The sequence below is a fragment of the Xiphophorus maculatus genome, chromosome 4 (assembly GCF_002775205.1).
Source record: "Xiphophorus maculatus strain JP 163 A chromosome 4, X_maculatus-5.0-male, whole genome shotgun sequence".
Classification (NCBI taxonomy): Eukaryota; Metazoa; Chordata; class Actinopteri; order Cyprinodontiformes; family Poeciliidae; genus Xiphophorus; species Xiphophorus maculatus.
Window position 1 is genome coordinate 2934496 of NC_036446.1, and position 22787 is coordinate 2957282.

A 22787-nucleotide genomic window follows, 5' to 3' on the forward strand; every position below is an offset into this window, starting at 1 on the left:
ATTAGTAGTAATATTCCATTTTATCAGTCATACATACCAATTAAACATTATTTTTGCTATTAAACATTTTCCACCTACATTCTTCCATGTAATAGCAAACAGCATAAATATAGAGAACTACATTTGGCAGGTCACATAAATGCATCTGATTTAATATCAGAGGTCACTTTGAAGTGAGTTTAAATAAATGGAGGTAATTTATTTTTTACATTTACATAAGATTGCAGAGTTGGATTCACTAAATATAACTATGCTCCTACTTGAATAGAAGGAAATAAATAAATGCAGAAATAAATGATCTATTCAAGGCTCCTGAGCTCAGGACCCTCAAGGTTCAACATGAAAGCCAACCATTAACTGTTAGATCAAAATTCTTTCTCTTTCTTGGAGGTGTTAATATTAGCCTTCTTAAATGCTCACAAAGATTATCAAAGACATTTGTGTCAACTTCTTTTGGGTACCTGCAAAATGACTTAATTTAAACATTTGTTTTTACATCTTTTATTGTTCACCTTATAACATTAGCAAACAAAACAACATCCCTGAACCATGTAGAGTAAAATTCCAAGTAAGTCTCCCAGTATACAGTATTTGTTTCTAGATGGTAAATTCAAGTAATTTTATTGGCAATTCTTTAATATTTTTGCCCCCAGGATATACGTTAACTTCCCTCTGTGCCAAAAATGAATGTTTATTTTTTAGTGGCTGATACATTAGGTTTTACAATAAATAGTGGGGAAGTTTGATGAAAGAAAAGAGCCAGGAAAATGTTGCTTTCTTAATATTTAGAAATAAAATCACAGTTACATGATGTCCTGAAAGTATACAGCAGACATAACACCCAGCACAAAATAAGGAAAAAATATTATTTTTATGGCTTGTAAATGATATTGCATCTGATTAGTGAATCAAACAGTCAATTCTCCAGCGAGGTGAAGCGGTTCTTTCAGAGCTGGACTCCTCTCTGTTTGAACTGATCCTCCAGCTTCTCCTCCAGAGCCGAGTTAGTTCCTTTTAGACCTTTAACCACCTCAGCGGCCCAAACAAAGTACTCCTGGACCCGCTCAGCCGACCAACCTGCCAGAGAAATAAGAAGAGGGTTAACGTGAAAAATGAATATAGAAGCTTTGATGGACATGAATGTGGATGTTTTGTGTTTTAACTTTAAAGTTAAAAAAATGTTTTCTGGACACTGAAACTGCGCTTGGAGTGAGCATATGGTTTCGCTTGGAGTGAGCACTGTATTTCTTTTGGGTAAATGTCTCTTCCACATTTGCAGACCTTTGTGAGAGCTTTGCTAAGTAGATAAATAAATATTTCTACATGTCAGATTGGAAGTAATAAGGGTATTTTAATAACACTGGAGAGCTGAGCAGCAGAACAGAATTGCAGACAGTTAGGAATCTTGAAGTGTTTGTGCACTAAATCTGCAACATTCACTTTAAAAAAGAACAACAGCTTCCACAGATAAAGATTTTTTGTTTTCAGTGTAGAGAGGTGCTGACCGACAGGCGTGCAGGCGTTCAGGTCCCTCAGGTTGTACAGCTTGTCAGCCATTTTCACCAGTTTAGCTTGTCGGCTGCAGTGAGGTGCATGCTCCACCTGCAGGCGCTTCCTCTCGTGCTTCGGCAGACTTTTGTCATCAGTCACCTCCTGGACAATTCGAGCTACGATTGGCCCGAATCTGTCCACCAGCTCCTCCGGAGTGGTGTCTGTGTCCTCTACGGTGTCGTGAAGCAAAGCTGCCTGCATGTCACAGGCAAAGGGCTTAGCACGGCAAGAAAGGCCGAATATATCAGAGAGATGACGGATGAGAACCTACTTGTAAAACCTCGATCTCTGTGACTCCTCCCTCATAGCTGAGGATCCTTGCTACACCTGAAACACAGAAACATCAGACATGTTAGAGCTTTCAGTTTAAGGAGAAATATAGTAAACACAAAACTCTAACAAGTGGCATCATCATTGCAATTATCAAGTACTAATCTTGCATAAGAGAGGCATTCTAACTGCAGATGTGTAGATATAAATTATGCATTTATGATTCCACATCCCATATTCATTAAAGTTTGCAGACGTTTAGTTTTGTGCAACTTCCTATAAGTTCCTATAACATCATTTCAGTTCCTCTCTTAAATGTTTTTATTTAGCTAATAATTTTTCTCTCTGTAGAATAACTTTAAACAACAGAAGAGAATTAGGGTCAAAAAGAATTCAGAATTTTAATGTAAGAATTTTGACACATATTTGTCATTAAAGTCGGAATTATGAGATTAAAGTTAGAATTTTGAGAAAACAAAGTCAGAATATTGAGATTAAAGCCAACATTCTACGATTTAAATCAGAATTCCATTTTTTTAGTGGTTCTAATTCTCTTCCGGTTTGAACAGCACGGAATTTGATCCTTACTGGATCGGCAGTTTTTAAGATCATTGCTGATGTTTTTCCGTATTGGGATTTTGTTGACGCACCCGATGTTGTTATTGAAAGGACGGGAATTTGCCATCAATTAATATGAAACTAAATATTTCTTTCATAATGGTCTTTTTCGGTTATAGAAGGTGAATTTTCACCAAATAAAGTTAAACTCCCCTTGTAATAAAATTCCTACCAACCGATTGGATGATTAATGTACGGCGTTTCTTCTGGATCTTTACGGCGTTGTTTACGATGTTTTTCCGCAGCAAAATTAACGGTTTCTAACAATAAAGCCGCTTCTGAATTCATAGCTAAATGTAAATACAGGAATTGGTTGAGTTAGCATAGGTCCGCCCTGTACTGGGTCCGGACGGAAACAGCAGCTCACATGATCATTTCCGCCCTGTCATCTAAGGGAAGTCGGTGGCTGCTCCACTCAGATAGATTCACTTTTCGTATATTAAAAATAAAAATACAACTTTTTTCTTTTGCCTTATAGATTATTAATTAAGACATTTCTTATTATCCGTATTATCGTTTTTACGTTTCTGGTTAGCCTTGTAACTCAAGCTGACAGGTCTGTTTTTAGCCAACAAGCTAACCTTGCAGGAGCTTCACGTCAGCACTGATTTCTTTCTATCAGCAGCATCTGTGAATATACTTTTTATATTTCTACACTGGAAAACCTAAAAGGTAATATATCAAAATGTTATTTATACATTTATGTTCTTCCTTTAGCTCAGTGGTTTTTGTTGTTTTAGCCCAGAATGGCTCACAGTGCCAGGAGAGACTCCCCGGAGCTCCCAGACTTGTCTCTGCTGAAGAGGCTGGTCAGAGATCAGCTGATCTACCTGCTGGAACAGGTGGGAACACGATGCACACAACACTACACCTGAGTAAGAGTTAGGCCCAGCTGGATGCCACCTGACACATAGGTGTGTCATCTACTTTTTCCCCAACACAAGTTAGGATGTATTTTTGATTTTCCTCAATAAATACAGATTAAAAACTATACACACCGGGGCTCAAGTACAAACACAGTCAAAGCTCCTTCTGGCTCTTGCGTTTTGCAGTCATCCTCAAACTTCTGGGAACCTTTTGGCTTAAAATTTGACCATTGTTATTAATTGAATTGTTATATTTCATGTAAATTGGTGTGTTTCCTGGTACAAAGCTGGTTTTTAAGAGTAATCCTCAGAGGCTCGGTGCTGGCCTGATTTATTCATTCATACTGACATACTAACCTTCTGTTCTCCCACAGCTGCCGGGGAAGAAAGACCTTTTCATCGATTCGGACTTGATGAGTCCGCTTGATCGAATTGCGAATGTTTCAACATTAAAGGTAAACAGTATTTACTCCTTTTTTGATCTCATCAAAAACAGCTTTTATCTCAAATTCTTTCAAAAATAATTAACAAGTTACATTGTTGCAGCAACATGAAGTCGACAAACTTTACAAAGTGGAGCACAAGCCAATAGTCAGCATCTCAGATCAGTACGTTCTGCTCCTTGTTACCGGTGGATCTCTGTTTTTAAAAAATATTTGGACAGTTATCAGTTATCTGATTTTATCTCATTTATACAGGATCTGCTTTCTGATTCGACCACGAATGCAAACCGTAAAGTGGATTTGTGGTAAATAAAGTTGATTGTTTTTGCCTCACCGGTGGAGCAAAGTGTTCCTCATGCAATGCATCTGTAACTTCAACTAAATATTCATGTTTGTTTATAACTTTGGTTTAAAAGTTTAGTTCATCTTGCTCGTAGTGATCTAGATTATAATTGCTAAATAATGGGCAGTGTTTCACAACTCATGCTCCTTCCTTTCAGATGTAGTTAATGCAGACAAGGCAGCGGGAAAATTTCGACGATACAAGATAATATTCACTCCACAAAAGGTTTGTTCTACTATGTCAAACACTCGTTTGTCTCGTATGTTTTCATTATTTCATAAGTTATTAGATTACCACCAGTTTTCAGGAATATGAGAGAAATCACCTCAAGTAAAATTATTCCAGTTTAAATCTGAAATCCCCTTAGAATCACTCTCAATTCAGTCCAGTTTGTTTAAAGTTTTTATAGAGAAAATTGTTACACTGCTTTTCAAAATAATGCAGTTCTGACTTTGTTTGATGAAATGTTCTCTACATGCTGTTTAAATTGTGTGAATGTTGATATTTACTCGCTGCCTTTCTCCGTCCTGCTCAGTTCTACGCATGTGAGGCAGTTCTGGAGGAGCAGGGAGTCTTTGGTGGTCAGTTGTTGCTTCGGCTTTTTGGACAGTCAGCAGTGAAAGGTGACTGGGAATGCTGAAGTTGTGTGTGTCGTCCTGCAGATGTGACCACTGATGAGTGGGCTTTCTACCTCCTTCCTCTGGACGAGGACATCATCAGCCTGGAGCTTCCAGAGTTCTTCAGAGACAACTTTCTGGTAAATTTGGAGTCTAACTTAGACAGTTAATAAATTCTTTTAATGATTAACCCTCATAATTACTACTAAGTTTGTATTGACAGTGTATGCAGGTTTGTATGTAGCCTGGAAAAGTTTAGAATTTAAAAAGAGCTGCTTCTCCAGATTTTATCTTATTCTATAGGTTTTGTTCGTCTGTCCGTCCACCCTGTGTTTGTTCAGTTCAATTACCAATGAATTCCTTAATTAATTTTTTTAGTCAGATGTTGTAGTTTTTAGTTGCTGCTTAAGACTGGGTGCTTTAAAAATAAAGCAGCCTAAATGTTTCAAGGATTTAGACCTCAGATTTAGTCAGAAGTGAACAAATTAATGTTGAACCAATCCTGGATACGAGTATGTATAGACAGACACGTCATCTTTTTGAGGTTATATGAATCCATACAGACAATAAGTTTAGCTAATGAACCTTTTATTTGTACAGGCGGGAGACCAGCGCTGGGTGAGAACAGCTGGGAGCGCTCTGCACCTCCTTCACTCTCTCTTCGGACCGTTCTCCAAGGTCTACGGGATTGGACGCTGTTCCAAGGTCCAGAATGATCAAAGATCAAAAATTTCACGTTCAGATCCAGTGGCTTCATCAACGTTAAGACGTCTGCTGCTGTCTCTTTGTCTGCAGATGACCTACGAGTCGTGGAGGGAGCAGGTAGAGCAGGGAGAACAAAAAGCTCGGCACGCTGAGATCGGGAATGTTTTCCTTATTGATCGAGGTGAGAAGCCGCGGATCATCAAACTAGATTCAGGCTGTGTTCTGTTTCCGCTCTAATGTCACTTTGTTTTTAACAGATGTGGACTTTGTCACTCCTTTATGCTCACAAGTTGTCTACGAGGGGCTGGTGGATGATATATTTAGGATCAAATGTGGTGGGTATCTGACTTCAGTCAACAAAAAATGATAAAATGATGTTTTTAAAAATTACCACAAACCCAAGCACTTAAAATTAAAGAAATATCTTTAGATTACATTCCTTAAGCAATCCCTCATTATAAACTTTATCCTCACATTTCAGAAAAATTTAGAAGTTTCTTCAGTGCAACAGAAACGTGTTAGCTAAATGGATTATGCAAAATTCACATTTTTCATGTTTTTACACTTCCAATATGGTTTCTACAGTTTCTGAAACAGTTCAAGCGCTTTAACAAAATAACCTAGACATTTTTTTTCAATAAGTTAATGTCTTCTTGGTGTCTGGAAAATGAGCCGTTCCAAAAACTTTCCAAATGTTAAGTCACATCCCACCAGCACTGTGCCGCTGCCGAGCAACCCCAGCAAAGTCCAGTCTGTTACCTAGCAACCCAAGCAGAGCTCTAGCACATTTGGTCAGCTGGCTTTACTGTATGAGTGTTTTGTTGTTGACTTACCATCCAGAAACCACATTCTGCATTCTTGTTGGTTGTGCTGAAGGCTGCACTTCTGCTTTTCAAAGTTGTACGGTTGCATAATTTTGCGACCGTTTGCAGCCATTTTTATGTGCGAGTAGCTAAAAATTCCTGTTTATTGAACAACAGTCGGACGCTCTCTGCAGGTTTCTTTGCTGGCTCAGCTCTGCATCTTGTTTTGCAGGATGTGTGGAGTTTGGACCTGAGGTCACCTCCTCTGACAAAAGTATAAAAGTCATGCTGAACTCTCAGGATAAGGTAGGGCTGAGGTCAAAGGTGTCCATCTGTTCTCATCTGGGACTGAAGGTCAACGTTTGTTCACTTCTCTCAGGTGTTTAATGAAATCCGGAACGAGCATTTCTCCAACGTTTTTGGGTTTCTCAGTCAGAAGGCCAGGAACCTCCAAACTGCGTATGATGTGAGTGAATGTTGAGACGGTAACCATGGTGACCGACAGAGTCAGAGTGAATGGTTTTAATCCTCCTCGTTTCTTGGCCTCCTGCAGAAGAGACGGGGGATGGACATCCAGCAGATGAAGACGTTTGTGTCGGAGGAGCTGAAAGGTTTGAAGCAGGAGCATCGGCTGCTTAGCCTACGTGAGCGCTAACTTCCCACGCTGCACTTCCAGAGGATTACTACACATCCAGAATCACCAGCTGCCGCTACTGACAGCGTTTCTCTTTCAGACATCAGTGCCAGCGAGTCCATCATGAAAAAAAAGACGAAGCAGGATTTCCAGGAGCTGTTGAAGACTGAACACTGTGAGATTAATGCATGCAGTTTGTGTCTCATTGTAGGCTTTTATTTGTGATACAACTTCATCTTCATTGTGAAATACAGATTTTATTCCTAAATTTAAAAACCTACCTTACACACAGGATTATTTCCAGAAAAGTTTTCATCCACATGAACTCACACAAATCCGCCCCTGAGCATTGTTTTAATCATGCCAATCCAGTAGGGGGCAGTGTAGCCTATGTCAGCCAATCAGATGACTTCTAAACCGCCACAACTTCCTGTTAGGAATTAAATATGAACAGATATATGAGTTAAAGTACTTTTAAATAGCAGAAGATGATCTCTACTGGGAATCGTGTCAAACCAAATGTGTGGACATATTGGCACATTATTTGTCACAGACTACAATATGTGGCTCCCTAAATCTCTGTTTTTCCCATATACACACACAAATACAGAGTTTTCACAAATTTCCACCTTGGTTGGAGCTTTTATAAATAATAATTTTTAGTGATATTAAACAGAGTTTTTGTGTGGACAAAAGGCAAAGATGCAAAAAAATAATTGTTCTTCCGGATTTTCAGCTATGTGGGGACTAGACCTTAAATACAAATACATTTTTAAAATAATATTTTAAATTTAGATTTACACATTTATTATATTTTTTGGGGGGAATATGCTTTTCCTTATTTTTATCCGTGTTCTGGGTGAGGAATTCGGGTTTTCTTATGTTGTTTATTATGAAGCTCCAAATGGATTCTTTCTAGTTCTGCAAGTAGAGAAACTGTTATTAAACTATTAATTGTTTCCATCTTCCTCTTCTGTTTTTTGGACTTCATGCTTTTTCTCAATGGGAGAGAGAGTATTGCTATTATTTAACAAATAAAAATATCACTGTCAGTTTCCCTTTTACACTAATCTGCTACTTCATTTTGTGTTTCTAACATTTTTGACTATCAATATTTTATAAGCATAAGGAAATATGCTTATAAAATATAACTGTCCGTTGTATTTCCCAGTTTTTTATATATATTAATGTCTTCGTGTTTCCTCAGGTTTACTTGAAGGATTCGAAATCCGTGAATGTATTTCCTTCATCGAGGAGCACATCAACAGACAGGTGGGCTTTGCTTGTCACAAGTTTTGAATTAAGGAAACTTTTAAAGCAAAAACCTTCTGAGAAAATCTCAGCTTTGGTCTCTGTTTGGTCCTCAGGTCTCCATGATCGAAAGTCTGCGGCTGCTGTGTCTCCTGTCGGTAACAGAAAACGGTGAATTCCCGTTTGTGATTCAAAGCAGGAACGTCCGTTCATTTCGATGTTGTGAAGACAATGTTTGTGACTCTTGCTCTTGCAGGACTCCTGCCAAAAGATTTCAAGTCGTTAAAAGCACAGTACCTTCAGGTAAAAGGACACACACACACACACACACACACACACACACACACACACACACACACACACACACACACACACACACACACACACACACACACCTTCCTCTGTTTCCCTGAAACTCTGTTAGAAGCAGAAACACAAGGAATATTTCAGAATCACACCTGATGCCTTTTAACCTATAACCACTGGTACAGCTGCCTTAAGATGCTGCATGAGTCACTATTAAGCAGAAAATGACATTTATTTTGGTTAATAGGGATGAGAACTATAGCAGACTCTAGTTTCCCAAGAACTCACTCTTTAGTCATGAAAATGTAAATACTTTAAATTCAGATAATTAAAAACAAGTAAAGTGGAGTTTAACAACTTTCAAACACTGCAAGAAAATCAGAGGATTTATTTAAGGTAACTATGGTGTCATCTCCAAATAGTGACACACTCTGGTACACATGTACAAAAAAACTAAAATAAATGTTTGTCATGGAGTCTAACTTTATGTCAGCCTCGTTTGTCACAACTCTGGAAGTTTTAAAGCTCCTGGATTTTTGTTGTTAATTCAGATTTGGACAAATTTACCTGAGTAGCCACTTCCTGACGTATGAAGATCAAGACATTCGCCTTGATTTGGTGTCATGTTCTCTTTTCTTTCCCATTTTAGAGAGTTTGTAAAAGAAACAGGCTTCTGTCACATTATAAAATATTAAAACATTGAACTCCTTGATTTAAAATTTATTTAACATTTAAAATAACTTAAAACAAATTTCAATATTTGTGAAATACTTTATGCAAGTTTCTCCAGCTTTTGCTAAAATTGTTGAGATACAGTTTTAACACTAAGTCAACTGAATGTTTATTACAATTTAATTTAGGTTGTCATAGATAACAAAATATGTCATAAATTATTCTTTGGATTGCTTTTTGTCTAGTCCTTGGAAAAGAACACAAAATATTTTCTTCTGTAACAATTTAAATTTTATTTTGGATGCAAAATAAAATTAATGGCTATAGTTCAAACTTTCATTTTCCTGTTTGATGTTCTTAATATTTAAAACAAAAAAACTGAGATTTTCCAGTGAAAATAACATGGAAGTTTGACATTTTTTCAAATTGAGCTTCTGGCTCCTAAAACTGATGAGAGCCTCCAGGAATGCTGAGGATAAATATCAAAATGTATATTTACAAAATATACATTTTGTAAATATACATTACAAAAAATATACACTACAAAAAATGAAAATACTGATACGTTTCCTTTGATGGTTTCAAAATAGATTATTTAAAAAAAAATTAGTTCTTTAAGATTTCTAATATTTTCTATAACAAAGTAGAAAATCTTCATAAGTTGTAATTTAATTTGAACCCTGCTGACTTGTTCTGTTATCAAGTTAACACAAAGGGTTCAACCTGTAAGCTGTGTGTTTAATAAAATGTTTTTACAATCTCCTGCCAACCATAAATTTGACCTTTGGCTGCAAAAAGGTGCAGAAATGTTTGTGCAAGAAGCTTCTCATTTTCTCTTAATGGAAACAAACTTTCTGGAACGTAAAGCTGTAAAAACGCTGACATGATTTGATCAGTGATCCCACAGCTCTGTGTGTAATCCGTTCTGTTTCCTGTGCTGGTTTCCGTCAGAGCTACGGCGCGGATCACCTGCTGACGTTCTCCAACCTGAGGCAGCTGGGGCTGCTGGTGGAGCAGCAGCCGGGGGAGACGCTCACCGTCATGGAGAGCAAAGTGGGCAAACTGGTCAATGACAGAACTGCAGGTAAAACGGGTTCAGTTCAACAAAATCAGACAGGAAAATAAACAATGATGTGCATTTCTTAACTTGTTGCACACAGAATGAATCAAATAGTGTTCTCTTTTTCTTATGGGCTCAGCTTAAGCTGTTTTATTGTTTTCTGCATTTCAGGTTGAAACATTCTGAAAACGGTTGTTTTGTCTCTTTAAAGTGTTTCTGAGACATTCAGACAAACGCATTTTAACACGTCCAGTATTACAGGTTCTTTGTGGTCACATGTTTAGCTTCTGAATTCGCAGGCCGGCTAGCCCAGCAACTGTACCCTTAAATACTTTTGTTTTGTTTTGTAGTGAAACTGACCGACGCCTTTTCTTCTCTGGCCAAAAAGAGCCACTTTAGAGCCTTAAGTAAAAAACTCAACCTGGTAAAGAACAAAGATCATCCCAGCTATTTAAGTTTCCTATTCTCTCATGAGGAAACTTGTCATTAATAAGTTGATTTTGGATAAAGGTACCAAAGTCGGATGAAGAATATGACCTACGTGTTCCTCGGGACATGGCTTATATCTTCAGTGGCGCCTACATCCCTCTGAGCTGCAAAATTATAGAGCAGGTGAGTCCTGTCACTCCAACGAATGGGAATTTATTTACAAGAGTAAAACAAAAATGTTCCTATTTTCTCTGGTTTTTACCCAGGTGTTAGAGCGGGACGGTTGGACGGGGCTGGAAGAAGTAACCAGGCTGATCAACGGGCATGAATTCGCTGTAACAGGTAAGATCCCTGGGAAATTTCTTGTAATCTAAAATGTGAAGAAGCTGTTTGTGTAATAAAATCTGTTCCAGATCTTTTTCATTGATTTTTAACATTTTTTTTTTTTTATTTCTTTCTGTCCAACATCGGGCGGCACAGGTGCTGATCCCAAGTCTAAAAGCGATGCTCAGCGGATCATTCTGGTCATGTTCCTTGGTGGATGCACCTTCTCTGAGATTTCAGCTCTCCGTTTTCTGGGAAAAGAGAGAGGTACTGTAACTTAAAATACTTGAGATCATGAGGTTAGCAGAAAGCCACCTTATTGTTGCCTAGTGGTTTAGCTTTATTTTTTCTGTTTTGTGCAATTAAAAAAATGAAAGGAGGCTTAACAGGAAGTAGGCCTCCAAATAAATACCTGCCCAAGGCCCCAGACCCCAGACAATCTTGGGTCGCCCCTGCTGTATTTCTTGCCTTAACAACATTTTTTTCTTGGTGAAAAGCCGATTAATCATGACACTGCTGCTATGTTTTTCAGGTTATAAATTCATTGTGGTAACAACTGCAATTACAAACAGTTCGCGGCTCCTGGAAGCTCTGCTGGACAACAACGTTTGAAGCCATCGAGGAAACTTTACTTTTTTTATTGACTGGAAGAGGACACATTCCTATCGCCTCATGTCATACATTCCTGTCAGCTCAGAATGTTTGCTAATGCTTGGTCACCTTTATCAGTACAACTGTAAAAATGTGAATAAACATGTTTTTTTAACAACAGTGTTCATTTTCTTTAATATTAGCCACATTTATAGCCGTTTCGGGCAAATGTATTTCAATCTCTCTAATTTAATAACAAGGCACACCCACTATGGAAGTAGTGTATGTGTGTTTTTAACATGGGCGTAAGCAAAGCGGTTGGAGTATGGGCGGTGAACAGAAGGCGCTCCCGGCGGTTCGTTCCGGTTTGCTGTATCAAGCGCCCCCACAGCAAGAGCCAATCAGAAGCCAGAAACCTGTGGAACGCTTATTTTGAATTGCTGTGACCAACGGACTGAGGTGAAATCAGCCAGAGCGGAGATCTTCGTCGTCTTGTTTTCTCGAATAAAAGCGTTTGTATAAACTTTTCTGAAGCTGTGGGATTTAACAATGAGGAAGAGGTAAGATTCAAGCTTTACATCTCGGTGTTTAATCGTTTATTCTGACGATAAAATGAAGTTTTAGCGAAGAGTTGTACTAGTTAGCCAACAGCCAGTCTGGCGTTAGGATAACGTTAAATCCAGAATCTCAACTTTTGCCAGTTTTTTTTAGCCTTCTTGCTATCTGGGGCTCATATTTAAATGATTATTTAGTGTTCATTGTTGTATTTTCTGACTGCCGTAGCGAGGTGCTCGCAGCAGAGGCTGTATCGTGTCTGAACAAGTCGCTGTGCCACCTGAAGGACATTTGGGAAGAGATCGGCATCCCGGAGGACCAGAGACTGCAGAGGACTAATGTTGTCAAAAACCACATTAGGGTGAGGAAACAAACTCCTGTTAAAATGCCATTAAAAAACTAAAACTGATGGATCAGCTGAGTGCAGTGTAGCAGATCACTTCTGGTAGAAATCTGTGGAATTTAGTGGATTAGCTATTTTAACTTCCAGTTCAGCTAAATATAAGTCATTTAAAACCCCAAATGTTTGAATAAGAGACAACTTCTGGGTTTGATAAATATCTACAATAGGAAATCTATTTCATTCTTAAAGAGCAAGCATTTTAGTCTTATTTTTAGTTTTTTTTGGAAAAACGTGTTTATGTTTTCTTCTATTGTGAGTTGATGTTTGCACATAGTTTCCACCCTAATAACAAAGAAAAGTATTCAGAAAAAACGACTACTGGTACTTTTATTATTTTCTGTTGAAATTCAATGCAGTTATTTTGTTAAAAATCTGCTAAAACTTAAATTTGTTTAGGTTGCTGCCTAATTTCTGGAACATGTAGATCAGCGGTGTCATTTGTGGCCCTTGGACTGTTATTATTTTTTTTTTCTGAATTGCAGTTCAGAAATGACTCATTTGTTCATTTAAATTATTATTTTTAATCAGGGAACCATTATTGCTGACATAATTGTTTTGCAATGGAAAATGTTAAGTACAACACAAGGTGATCATATTTTTACTACTAAACCTTTATAATAAATAGAAGCACGTTTATGCAGAGACTTCAGCTGAAAAGTTAACGTTGCTGCACCCAAACTTTTATTTAACTTATTAAACCTTTTTTTAAATCTGAGAATAAATGTATTCAAACAAATCTGAAAACTACACACCTTTCTTTTAATAAAAACAAATGTGCAAAATCACTTTAAATGTTTGGATCTACAATGAATAACATTCATTTCCCACAAAAGAAACAAATCTAGTCTACTTTATTTATTGTTTTGCCACATTTACTTTTGACTAGATGATTTTGGTCACAATGTTTGGACACCGCTGATGTAAATAATAAAACGCATCTTGGTGATTATTGTGTGTTTAATGTTCAAAATGTTATAAACATGTAGAAATGTTTGTCAGACAAAGCTGCAATTTTAAAACAGTACATTTGTAGAAGTTGTGTTTAGTAGGATTTCTAAATAAATGTAAACGTTTAGCATGTTCAACAACAGGTTACACTGGGACGTTTTTTAAATAAATGCCAGAATTTCTGCTGGTCAAAATGGTTTTTAATCAGATAGCAGAGAACGTCTACGTGTCCACTGAAGGCATCTGCTGATTTCCCTGTGATTTGTCCTGCAGAACCTACTGGAGATGATGGTGAAAGAGGAAGAATCACTGAAGAAAAGACTCGTAAGCAGCATCCAGACCTGCAGGACAGAGATGGAGAAACTCTGTTTAGAGCTCCAGATTCCTGTTTTTGAGGTAAAATAGTCTTTTTGTCATTCCAACAGGCTATTACCAAAATTACCAACAGGTAATGACTGAGTGGATCAAAACTTTGATACGTAGGAAGAAAATCCACTGCATGTCTAGTTTTTGCAGATCTACGCCTCTTGGTGCTGTTTTGTTAGTAGTGAAAGTGGCTTTATTAACTTCCATTGATAAATCTTTTCTGTGCAGGAGGAAGATGGTATTAGCATGCTGCAGCAGGAGAAGAACATCCGGACTGAGGTGCAGGCTCTGATGACGGAGCGGAACCGGCGGATGCAGCAGCTGAAAGCTCTGCTGGATCAGGATCAGGACCTGTGCGACGTTCTGTGCTCCATGCCGTACGGCGTTGCCGCGGATTGCGTCCCCTCGCTGGAGCAGCTGGAGAACTTCCAGCTGCACATCGCCCAGCAGAACGAAGAGAAGGTGGGAACTGTAGCCGTTTTACCGCTAACAGGAAGCCGGCTTCTCTGAACCGCTCTGGTTCTCAGGCCAGATTGTGGATTTTTTTTTTTTTTATCACTACATCCTTCACTCTGGCCAGAAGCAGACCTGATCTACCTCTAAATGACAGACAAAACAAGTTAGGACATCTTAAAACAGTTTTTAAAATTCATTAATGTTTTAGAAACTGAAAACTGTAGAAATGTGAGCTTAAAGTTTTGGCGCTGAATTTGGACCCAACCGTTATCTTGTTGTTGATGATTTCTGCTTAAAGAGGAAAACGTTTTTCTTTAACAAAGAGCAAACACGAGAAGTGGAATTTCAGATAAAACCTGCTTTTACATGCTGGAAAACTTTAATATACAGTTTTGCCGACAGATGACAACTCAGGTTCATGGTAAACATTTTGTCCACAAACAGCTGGAATAATCTAAATACTGCAAGAAAGAGCTCAGTGTAATTTTTAAAAATAAAAAAAATATGCAGGAATCCTCTTTGCATCTTTCAAATAAGATTATAAAAAATGCTTGTTGCAGCTGAGACGTCTGATGGCTGGAGAGTGGCAGAGTCACCGTAACAGAAAACCTTTTTGTAAAAATGAAACCAGGTACCACCACATTTCTCATATAAAGTCACATTTATTCCGTTATTAAAACGTTAACTGAAAACTAAAACAGACGAGTTCAAATTGTCCACTTGGTGTCATCCAGCGTAGTGTTGGCTGATGGGTAAAATCTGTTTCTCTGTGGAGAACATAACGGTTGTGATTTGAGTGAGCCGTACCGTGACGCTGCGGCTTGTCTGTCCTCCTGAAAGGCGAGGAGATACTCTGAGTTCACGGAGCTGAAGAAGCAGATCATTCTGCTCATGGAGGAGCTGGACCACTTCCCAGAGACCAGCTTCGAGAAAGACGTCGTCTCTGAGGATGAGGACGCCTTCTGTCTGTCCAGGGACAACATCACGTCTCTCAAGCTGCTCCTGTGTCAGGCAAGAGCTGTTCACTCCACAGCACAAAGTGGAACGCTATAACATTTTACTTAAAGCTTGTAAAGGGTCAGGCTGGTTTTACTTGATTCAGTTTTGGTGTTCCTCCATGTTGATGCTGCAGCTGGAGGAGCGGAAGGCGGAGAACGAGGCGATCTGCGAGAGCCACAGAGAGAAGATCCAGCAGCTGTGGGACCGACTACAGGCTCCCCAGGAGGAGAGGCAGCTTCTGAACGAGCACATGGTGGCATCCAGGAGGAGGAACCTGGAGGCGGTGAGATGACCTGCTCTCATCATTAAAGGGACAGTATCACAGAAAATCAAAGTTGTTTAAGCTTTACGTCACGCTGTGTTATTCCCTTATTAAAACATAACTGGAGTGTTTCCTTGATTCTTTTATGCATGTTTGAGAAATCCCTTCATCTCCATGGCAACCATTCAGCTGTGCAAAACGCCTGGGAGGACCTAGCCCCGCCTTCGAGGCACAGCTCCTCCTCAGAGCTGCAGCTGTATAAACTTCTTATAGCTCTTCCGCCTCACAGAACAGGACTCCCTCACTCAGCTCCTCCAGACTAGCTGGCAGCAATTAGCAAACACCTGGTGGAACTGCTGAGCTCCTTATTGAGGCTACTTCTCAGTGAAACTCTGGCTAAAACTTTAAAGGGTTAATAGAGGAGCCATGCTGTGATGACTTTCTGAAGGTGGAGGTTTTAAAGAGACAGAGGCCCAATTTCAAGATGTTAAATTATGAAGTCAAGTTTCTTTTAAGTCATATTTGATATATTCAACATTTTTATAACAACTGATGGTAACATAGTGACTTGATTGTGCTATGAAATGGCACCATGTTGCTGGAAATACAAAATACTGTCTTTAACTGTGAATATCAGAACCAGATGTTAAGTTTTTCTTTCCATTTATTTTATTTTATGTATGTTGTGTTTTTCCTGCAGTTACAAACAGAAGTGCATCGCTTGGAGGAGCTTCAACTACACAACATCCGAAACGTGACGGAAGCCATTCGTTCAGAGATCGCCGTGTTTTGGGAAAAGTGTTTTTTCAGCATTGACCAACGACAGGATTTTGCACCATATTTCAGTGGTAAGTTCTGCTGTTAGAATGAAATCATCTTGTGTTTTCATTTTCCCTGGCTCATGCTGCATTTATGGGTTTAGAGGATTTTAATGAGGAGCTGTTGGCTCTGCATGATGCTGAGATTCAACGCCTAAAGCAACATTATGAGGATCACGAAGAACTCTTCGAGGGAGTTCAGAAGTGGGAAGAAAGTTGGAGGCTCTACTTAGAACTTGAAGTAAGTTTGAAAAAGGAATCTTAAAGTTTTTGTCTGATTTCTATTGTTGAGAGCAGAGATTACAGATCGGTAAAGTCACTTTTATTTTACCAGTATTATAAAAAAAAAAAAAAAAGCTTGTTCTTCTCGCTGAGTTGTTTGTTTCAGAACCAGTTTCCTGCTTTGAGAAGTTTTCAAAACACTTTAATATTATTGAAAGAACCCAAATAATGAAGCAAGTTATTTCATAAAATCTGTTGTTGAACTTCGGCGAAGCAGGTCGAAGCAAAACTCCGGGTGTTTTTGGTGGTTATTATATATTAGAAAAAAATTAAGAGGATCAAAAGAGTTTTAAACTCCTAACATCATAAATTAAGATGTAAAAATAACTGCTATGGTAAAACATGACTCATGCAAAGCTAAGGAAGGATGATATGATAAAATATAACATATCACTGAATAACAAACACAAAGTAGCATCATAGTAGGAAACATGCCGTAACTCAGAATAGCATAGCATTAGCCTAGTATCACTTGCTAGCATAGTACAGAATTAGCAGCAGATGTAAAATAGTGTAGGATTACCTAACATCATTTGCTAGCATTATTGTCCAGCATTGTAGTAGCAAATGTAGCATAGCTCAGAATAATGTAGCATAGCATTAGCTAGCATCAGAATACAGCATTATAGAATAAAAGTTTAGCATATCAAGGCAGCAATAGCAAACACAGCTTAGCATTATTTTAGTAGCAAGCATAGCATAGTATGCTATGCTATGTTTCACTATGGTGAAACATCAAACTAACAAGTGTAGCTCAGAATAACAGTACTTCTCTTCTTAGCATCATAGTGCAGCATTATAATAATAACAAAGGTAGCATAACTCAGAATAGCATACCATAGCATTGCATGGCATCATTTGCTAACATGATGGTAGCAAACACAGAATAGCTCTTAATAGCATAGCATTACCTGAAGGATATATTTATGCACAGCTTCCACCTCACAATGCTGCTCAGCCAGCATCTATACAATAATGTGAATTTCTCTGTCATTTGTAGAGAAAAGCCACAGATCCAACACGGTTTGCTAACAGGGGAGGAAATCTTCTTAAAGAGGAGAAACAAAGGTCAGAGCTTCAAAAAAACCTCCCAAAGGTAAGAAATGACGTCATTAATTATGTGAAATATGTGAAATCTGACAACCATTAATACAGTGGTGTGTGTTTGTGTTCCAAGCTGGAAAAGAAACTGAAAGCCCAGATAGACGCGTGGGAGGACGAGCAGGGCCGGGAGTTCCTGGTGAATGGTCAGATGTTCCTGCAGTACGTGGCAGAGCAGTGGGAGCTGCACCGGATCGAGAAGGAAAAGGAGAAACTCGAGAGGGTGAGGAAGGTTTGACTTGAGCTTTGGTACAAGTTTAAGAAGTGTGTTAACTCTTCCTGCTGATGAAATCCTTCCAGCACCTAAAGAAGAGCAAACAGACGGAGGAGGACATGCTGTACGGAACCGCAGTACGAACCCCAGCCAAGCGAAGGTTCCTGGGCACCACAACGCCCAATAAATCCAGAAAGGTTAGAACCCCGCTTCTTTAAAACCTGAACCCCGTTCAGCACTAACACCTGTCCGCCTCCCTCTGCCAGCTGAATGCCACCTCCAGCATGTCCAGTGGGGCCTCCAACAGCACCATGCGCTCCGTTCACTGCGGCACCGTCTGTCGCTCGCCCTTGCCTCGCCTCCTTCTCTCCGCTAACAAGGTCAGGCTAACGCATCAGCTGCATGTTAATCTGTCAAAATATTATAAAATATTTTAATCAGACTTCTTCTGATGGGAATAAATTAACAAGCTTATAGAATTTTAAAAAAATTTTGTTGCTTTTCTTTTGTAACAATTCTCCACCTGCTCTGCTGTTACTGTAAAAAAATTAAATCTTATCAAGTATTTGTGGTCTAACTTACAAGTAACTTTTCTGCAACATATCGGAGCTTGATGTTCAAAGTAAACAATTTCTTAATATTGATTTAAAAACTACAAGTTCCTCTGGCAAATTATTTCACTTACAACACGGGAAAAATGTTTTACTATAAGTGAAATAATCTGCTGGTGGAACTAGAACTTTTTCATCAATATTAAGGAATTATTGACTAAAGCAAACTCCATATCTTGAAGAAAAGTTAATTATGTCTTATTTCAAGTGTACTAAGATACTTGCACTAGAAACTAGTTCAAACTTGGTAAAATGTGATTTTAGAAGTGTATACATATCTGAATTAGTAAAGATTAAGTCCTTTTTATTTGATTTATATTCAGATTGCATAATTTTTCTTTAATTTGCCACATTAAAACTTAATTTGGTTTTGAGCTTCATGGTCAGATTTCGTTTTTTAACTTCCTTGATTTTAAACTTTGGTTTTAGAACTAAATGGGTTAAAACAAAGAGATGTAAGCATTTTTGTACATATAAAAAAAAAATAATTAACGTTCACAAATTGCACTTCAAAGAATCTGTCGTGATTTGCAGAATCTTATTGTTGGTTTTGAAATGAAGCTGATTAGAGTTGGTTCACATGGAAAAAAGTACGAAAATGAAATTGGCCACACAGTCAAATCAGAAGCCGTGTTCAATATTGTTTTAGTTTTTTATTATTTGTGCATCATATAGAAGAAAAAAAAAACAAAGGTTTCTTAGGTCAATGTTTTCATCAACATTTCATCCAGAATGAGACAAACCGAAGTTTGTTTCTGTAAAAATGCAGCGTTTAGGAACTCTAACTCGATCTGTCCGTCTCCAGACTCCAGCGGCTCGGACGCCGGGCGGCAGTAAGCCCCCCCACCCCAGGACTCAGGACTGCAACAAGGAGAACGAGGCCCAGGGCAAGGCGACCCCCGTGAGTGGTGCGTTGCAGACCCCACAGCGTAACTTCAGCATGGCTTCTGTAGCCAGCACATACTCAGAGTTTGTGGTAAATTAAACTTTTCTCTCTAACATATCTTCTCCCTCTGTTTCTTCATTTGTCTCACTGCAGTTTTCTTTAGCTTGTTGGGAGAAGTGGTGATTAATGATGTTAAACTTGGTCAACACTGAATCAGTTCAGTCAAGATCTGTTGGGAATCCTGAAACCTTTCAAAGCTCTAACTAATCCCTGTTTAACTGCATGCTTCAGATTTAAACAAATCTCCTCCCTGCTTGTGGTTCAGGTCCTGAAAGAAGCAGGAAAAGTTTAACTTTGGGTGAAGCACAAACATTATAAATGTGAATTAGCAGGAACTGATGCAAAATGATGTAATTATATAATTCAATTCAGTTTATTCTTAAAGCTCTAGTTTACAACAAATGTCTTAAAGCTCTCTACAAAATAATGTTATTTCAGTTGATCTTGCATACATTCCAATTGATCCCAGTTATCAAATAGAACATTTAATGAAGCTTATTATTCAAACTAGTTTCTAAAGTTTCTAAAGAACCCAGTAGATTGGACTAGCATGTGGTGACGGTAATAAATCCCTGGCATCGTCGTTGACTTTACAGCATCAATCCTTCATACTGAGCATGCATATAGCGACAGTGGAGAGGAAAAACTTCCCTTTAACAGGAAGAAACCTCCAGCACAAACAGAACCTGAATTGGTACAAGCAGCCATCTGCCAAAACCAACTGGAGGGTTGAGAAGACAGAGCAGATTCACCAAAACCAGATGAACTGATGCAGGATTACTTTCTATATTGATGAAAAGTAAAATGTTAGTAACAGGAGTTTCAACATTATCTCAGCAGAACCCCAGACTAGATTTAGCTTCTTTGGAGAGAAAATAACTGAGTTGAAATGACAGCTAATGATGCAAATTGGAGAGTAGTAGGAGAAAGTGGCAGAGCAGTCAGTGTGTCCTCCAGCAGTCGAAGCTTATAGCAGCATAACTACACACAGAGAGAGCAGGACAACAAAACATAATTCAGTTTGATGTGAATCAGTTCAAATAGTGACTTCAAGAGAATTTAAAGGGGCAGTATCAGGTAAAGTCAACTTTTTGAGCTGTATATCATGTTATTCCCTCATTAAAACCATACCTGGAATGTTGCTTTGCTTCTTTCATGCATGTTTGAGGAATCCTTGAATCTCCTGTGGCAACCAGTAAACGCTTAGTTACAAAGCACCGCCTTCTGCAAATCTTTGTCTCGAAGCTTCAGTCTCCAACCGAGCTTCAGCCTCACAGAGCATCTCTTCCTCACTCAGCTCCTCCAGACTAGCGGCAGCAACAATTAGCAAACACCTGGTGCAACTGCTGAGCTCACCATAGTAGTGAAATGGTTAAAGGGTTCATGGAGAAAAGCTGTTGCGATGACTCCTTGAAGGCGGAGTTTCAGAAAGAGCAGGAGCTTCTTAAAGAGACAGGCCCAATTCGAGGGTGTTAAATTGCAAAGTCAAATTTTTTTAAGGCATGTTTCATAACAACTGGAGGTAACCGTTATTTGAATGGCACTGTGTGGCTGGAAGACAGAGTCCTGCCCCTTTAAATGATTTTTGAGCGGCAGCTAGATGTTAGATGTTTTCTGATGGCTGTTTTGCTTCTAAACATCTGCTGTCTTCACTCTGACGTTCTCACGCCTGCTGCTGTTTTCCACAGCGAGATCTGTCCAAGTCCTCCAACCCCAAGATCCAGCACAACATCCTGAACTCCACCACCTCCAACCACTGACTCTCCCACTCTGAGGGTCACAAAATCCTTAATTGAAAACTAAACCTGCTCCGGAACAGAGGAGGGTCACTACTGTTCACTGCTTCTTGCTTTTATGGATAAATGAAGGTATTTATATTGAGTGTAAAGTGAGGGAGGAAGATGATGTTGGGAACTGAAGGTGCTGTCCATTCCAAATGAATATATAAATGAACACTATCTTTGTTCTTGGATGTCTACGGTGGTATATGAGGGCAATTGTAGAAAGTAAATTTTCTGCAAAAAACTCAGAAATTTTCTAGAAAAAAACTTCTGAGGTTTTTTTTGTCAATTTTCTGAGATTTATTCTCAAAATTTGACTTTCATTCAAGCAAATCTTCAACTTTTCCAACTCTACCGAAACTTTTTGTGCCGTCGTAGATGTCTGCCAGTTATTCAGATGTATAAAGTATTTTCTATTATAAACTGCACAATTTTTCATATTATTTAGATGAACTAGTGTTAAGCTTTCTGATTTTATGCGGACAGGGGTTACAGTCCAAATGTACTATAAATGCGGTGCACTTTTTGTTGAATGTTTTGCAACTTGTATAATTTTGTGCTCACACTGTTATTTCTTTCCAAATCAGTTTTGTTAATTGTGTGCATTTATGTATCTGCTCTTTTCTGATGATTTTAGGCCATTAAAACTGTTGATGCAGCGCAGAAATTAACTCACATGGCTTCAGTATCATGGCTGATTTGGAAAAAGTTGGTCAAAATAAAATAAATGTTTTTTTCAATAAATTACTGGATGTCAGTTTTGTAGATTTGTGAACTGAAGCAGCATCAAACCTCCCACCAGTTCTGTCAGGAGGAACGAGCCAAAACCTGAGCTAAGAAACTGTCAGGTCAGACTCTCAGCTGCTTCTTGTCCTTCACAAATAAAGTGGAGACGGTGTTACCTCAGCTGTGACTTTTTACAAATAAAGCTAACAATGGAGGACCAAGAAATTGCTTCAGATTTAAATTCTGTGGGTTTGCTTAAAAATATTCTTTTGCCTTCTTGCACATTTTTCTGGCTTTTAGGAAAAAGAAATAACTGATCAAAAACTGACAGTTTAGTCTGATTTACTGCCAGAACAGTTTTTCTTTCGTAGCGTGTATGTGAATTTAACTGTAGGTTTGGACTTTCATGTTAATGTGCATTGATCTAAGTTACTCCACTTTAGCTCTAGATGTATGTTTAGGGTTGTCCTCTTGAATCTTAAGTCTTTTGCAGCCTATAGCGCAGCGCACGTTTCAAACTCGAGGCCCGGGTGTAAAATCCAGCCTACCAAAAGCAAAGAAAAAGATAAATGCAATACAAACTGCTAAATCAAAAAATGTATTGAATTATTTAGTTCAGAAATGTTTAAACGTTCAAGGTGAAAGTAGTTATAGACCATGAACATTACATTGTTCTTAAATTTATTAAAAGTGCAAAAAACCATTTTGCATCTTATTTTTGCTTTACTTTCTCAATAAAATTAAAAACATTTTATCAGAGAAGCAAAGTCTTTAGAAGTTTTTATTGCAGATCTTGGAATGTAAAAAATTGGCTTGCATGTCTGTGCTGTTAAATT

The 22787-nt window shown here is 38.4% G+C and overlaps 3 protein-coding genes across 4 annotated transcripts; 2 read left to right on the top strand and 1 right to left on the bottom strand.

The window, feature by feature from the left end:
* Positions 1-473: 473 nt before the first annotated feature.
* hddc3 (HD domain containing 3) lies at positions 474-2777 on the bottom strand. The gene is made up of 4 exons (XM_005808091.2): positions 2616-2777; positions 1823-1878; positions 1506-1746; positions 474-1077 (listed from the first exon to the last, which is right to left on the bottom strand). Exons 1-4 carry the CDS (start codon positions 2725-2727, stop codon positions 947-949), a joined length of 540 nt encoding a protein of 179 aa, XP_005808148.1. The 5' UTR covers positions 2728-2777; the 3' UTR covers positions 474-946.
* A 41-nt stretch (positions 2778-2818) lies between these two features.
* Positions 2819-11657, top strand: vps33b (VPS33B, late endosome and lysosome associated). The gene is made up of 24 exons (XM_005808092.3): positions 2819-3111; positions 3180-3281; positions 3680-3760; positions 3852-3913; positions 4004-4053; positions 4249-4316; positions 4627-4672; positions 4754-4848; positions 5309-5413; positions 5504-5594; positions 5671-5748; positions 6449-6522; positions 6596-6682; positions 6770-6860; positions 6951-7025; positions 8058-8122; positions 8218-8272; positions 8358-8404; positions 10031-10163; positions 10490-10563; positions 10650-10751; positions 10835-10910; positions 11049-11159; positions 11425-11657. The coding sequence occupies exons 2-24, from the start codon at positions 3186-3188 to the stop codon at positions 11502-11504; spliced, it is 1842 nt and encodes a 613-aa protein (XP_005808149.1). The 5' UTR covers positions 2819-3111; positions 3180-3185; the 3' UTR covers positions 11505-11657.
* Positions 11658-11926: 269 nt separating this feature from the next.
* On the top strand, positions 11927-21972 carry prc1 (protein regulator of cytokinesis 1). 2 transcript variants are annotated; one of them, XM_014472153.2, is made up of 14 exons: positions 11927-12043; positions 12267-12399; positions 13663-13785; positions 13984-14217; positions 15052-15222; positions 15344-15493; positions 16173-16320; positions 16395-16531; positions 17573-17668; positions 17750-17896; positions 17974-18084; positions 18154-18267; positions 19304-19474; positions 21133-21972. In XM_014472153.2, exons 1-14 carry the CDS (start codon positions 12033-12035, stop codon positions 21202-21204), a joined length of 1818 nt encoding a protein of 605 aa, XP_014327639.2. In that variant the 5' UTR covers positions 11927-12032; the 3' UTR covers positions 21205-21972. The 2 variants fall into 2 exon arrangements, with proteins under 2 accessions (XP_014327639.2, XP_023187884.1); XM_023332116.1 differs by having other exon boundaries at positions 19304-19406.
* The last annotated feature ends 815 nt before the right edge of the window (positions 21973-22787 follow it).

What these genes read in the sequence shown, in the direction of transcription:
- hddc3 (XM_005808091.2), bottom strand. Translation starts at nt 2,727, where the DNA reads ATGAATTCAGAAGCGGCTTTATTGTTAGAAACCGTTAATTTTGCTGCG. An exon ending in CAGAGATCGAGGTTTTACAA is followed by an intron (nt 1,747 to 1,822) that starts GTAGGTTCTCAT and finishes TGTGACATGCAG; the next exon opens with GCAGCTTTGCTTCACGACAC. An exon ending in GAACGCCTGCACGCCTGTCG is followed by an intron (nt 1,078 to 1,505) that starts GTCAGCACCTCT and finishes TTTCTCTGGCAG; the next exon opens with GTTGGTCGGCTGAGCGGGTC.
- vps33b (XM_005808092.3), top strand. Translation starts at nt 3,186, where the DNA reads ATGGCTCACAGTGCCAGGAGAGACTCCCCGGAGCTCCCAGACTTGTCT. An exon ending in TAAGTAAAAAACTCAACCTG is followed by an intron (nt 10,564 to 10,649) that starts GTAAAGAACAAA and finishes TTTTGGATAAAG; the next exon opens with GTACCAAAGTCGGATGAAGA. An exon ending in GCTGCAAAATTATAGAGCAG is followed by an intron (nt 10,752 to 10,834) that starts GTGAGTCCTGTC and finishes GTTTTTACCCAG; the next exon opens with GTGTTAGAGCGGGACGGTTG.
- prc1 (XM_014472153.2), top strand. An exon ending in TCAAGCTGCTCCTGTGTCAG is followed by an intron (nt 15,223 to 15,343) that starts GCAAGAGCTGTT and finishes TTGATGCTGCAG; the next exon opens with CTGGAGGAGCGGAAGGCGGA. An exon ending in TTCAAAAAAACCTCCCAAAG is followed by an intron (nt 17,669 to 17,749) that starts GTAAGAAATGAC and finishes TTGTGTTCCAAG; the next exon opens with CTGGAAAAGAAACTGAAAGC.